Source organism: Sinocyclocheilus grahami, unplaced genomic scaffold, assembly GCF_001515645.1.
Source record: "Sinocyclocheilus grahami isolate Dianchi unplaced genomic scaffold, SAMN03320097.WGS_v1.1 scaffold14308.1, whole genome shotgun sequence".
Lineage (NCBI taxonomy): Eukaryota > Metazoa > Chordata > Actinopteri > Cypriniformes > Cyprinidae > Sinocyclocheilus > Sinocyclocheilus grahami.
This window is the reverse complement of record NW_015515295.1, coordinates 1,965-3,713: the sequence shown is the minus strand read 5'-3', so window position 1 is coordinate 3,713 and position 1,749 is coordinate 1,965. Positions and strand designations below refer to the sequence as shown.

At 42.3% G+C, this 1,749-nt stretch overlaps 1 protein-coding gene across 1 annotated transcript; it reads right to left on the bottom strand.

The window, feature by feature from the left end:
• Positions 1 to 5: 5 nt before the first annotated feature.
• On the bottom strand, positions 6 to 1,685 carry LOC107579114 (thioredoxin reductase 1, cytoplasmic-like; the record flags this gene model as incomplete). The annotated part of the gene is made up of 2 exons (XM_016264982.1): positions 1,276 to 1,685; positions 6 to 77 (listed from the first exon to the last, which is right to left on the bottom strand). Coding segments are annotated over exons 1-2 (284 nt in total), but the record flags the coding sequence as incomplete, so codon positions are not given.
• Between the last annotated feature and the right edge of the window lie 64 nt (positions 1,686 to 1,749).

Sequence of the window (1,749 nt, the reverse complement as noted above, 5' to 3'; positions counted from 1 at the left end):
CGCACTCCAGAGCCACATACGACGCCCCGACGACAAGAGTCTTCCCGGGACAGTAGGGCAATGAGAACAGGTCATCGCTGCGAATAATGAACAAAACCAGTGAGGACACGCAGACAGATCACGTTTCCTCAAAAGTTCAGACGTACAGTTAAACATCATAAACGCTGCCAAAGAGAAAAGTCAATATACTGAAAACCGCAGAGGCTTGCCAAACACCTGCTATTCACTTCCTTATCAGATAAAAGATGAATGAACCATCAGGAAATCTCAGACGCGAGTCATAAAGCAACACGCATGCACTCATCAAAGGCCTAACTCTATTTGAAAGTTAACATCACTACAGCCTTGTTCAGACTGCTAGTTCAAATCCGATTTCTGTGCATATCCGATTGGAATCTGATCATATTTAGCAAGTAAGAACAGCCAAAAATGTAATTTTTTTTACAATGGCCAGATTTGTACACATCCGTTTCAAGCTACATTCATGTGTGGTTTGAAATCCTATTCAAATCCATTTCTGGAAATCCGTTTCCGTCGGACCGCTCAGATCGGATTTCACGGATTGTCACTTTCTCACGTAAAACGTAAACGCATCTGACATCTTTGCAGAAACAAGGCTGTGTTGTTGCAAACTGCAAGTAACGAGGAGAATGAGAATATACTGCTGCTCTACACACCTCTTTGAGTTTTGAGACGGCAGCACAGAAAAAAGCCACACATTCCAGCTTTCCTACGTTTCTGCCACTTCCTCATAAAACATAATATAATCCAGCGTGCCACGGCAACAAGTTATCATGTTTTAAGACAACATCTCTTTTGCAAACTGTATTGCTGTTAATGTTGTTTTTAGCATAGGCAAACCAATGCAACGTCATTGCCAAAGAAACCAATGCAGATATTCAGTTAAACAAAAAACAAATCAGATCTGAACTGTTGCGGTGCACAGTGTGGACAGTCAATCATTTAGATCGGATACGCAAATAATCAGATTTGGACTGACAGTCTGAACAAGGCTTATGCCATACTCAGCCCAAATGAGCAAATGTGCAAGTATGTTATTTAAAAACAAGTAACCACACGACCATCATACAGAAAGAAATCCTCCTCTTATTTGGCACATCATTCAGTGGAAGCTTTCCTTCCCTTGGTGACTCTGAATCAGCTTTAAATCAATAAATCCTGTAAATAAATCAGCAACGACCCCCCGAGGTCCAGCTGTGTTTATCCGGCTCTCCAGAGGGAGTTTACCGCGGTGAACTCAGAGTCTTATCTCACCTGGTGATGCAGTACTCTTTGTCTCCAGGGATGCCCAGATAACGAGGCCTCTCTCCCGTCGCCAGAACAAACTTAGCGGCAGTGTAGAACATCTCTTTCCCACGCTTGTTTGTGGCCTGTTGGGAAGAGAAAAAAGTAAGACGAGGGCAGGTTTTGGCAGACTGTGATTTGCAATGCAACAGGCAACTTTTAGCATCTGATGCTGCTGCCATTTAGATTAAGTAACAAGAAAAACCAACACGCACAGAAACAGCAGCTCTTCTATCCTGAGCAATGTCATTAAGGCATATTTTCCCGTTTGTCCTCTGAATTTTAAAGTCACCAAACGTGAAAGATTGCTGTTAATTCTCTGTTTGCTGGAAGCTTAACGTGTAATTGCATGCTCTTGGAAAAAAGAAGAAAGTCTTGGCGTGTCTCAATGGATAAAGCGGATGACCTCATGCCTTGCCTTAGAAAAGATTACCTATTTTTTGA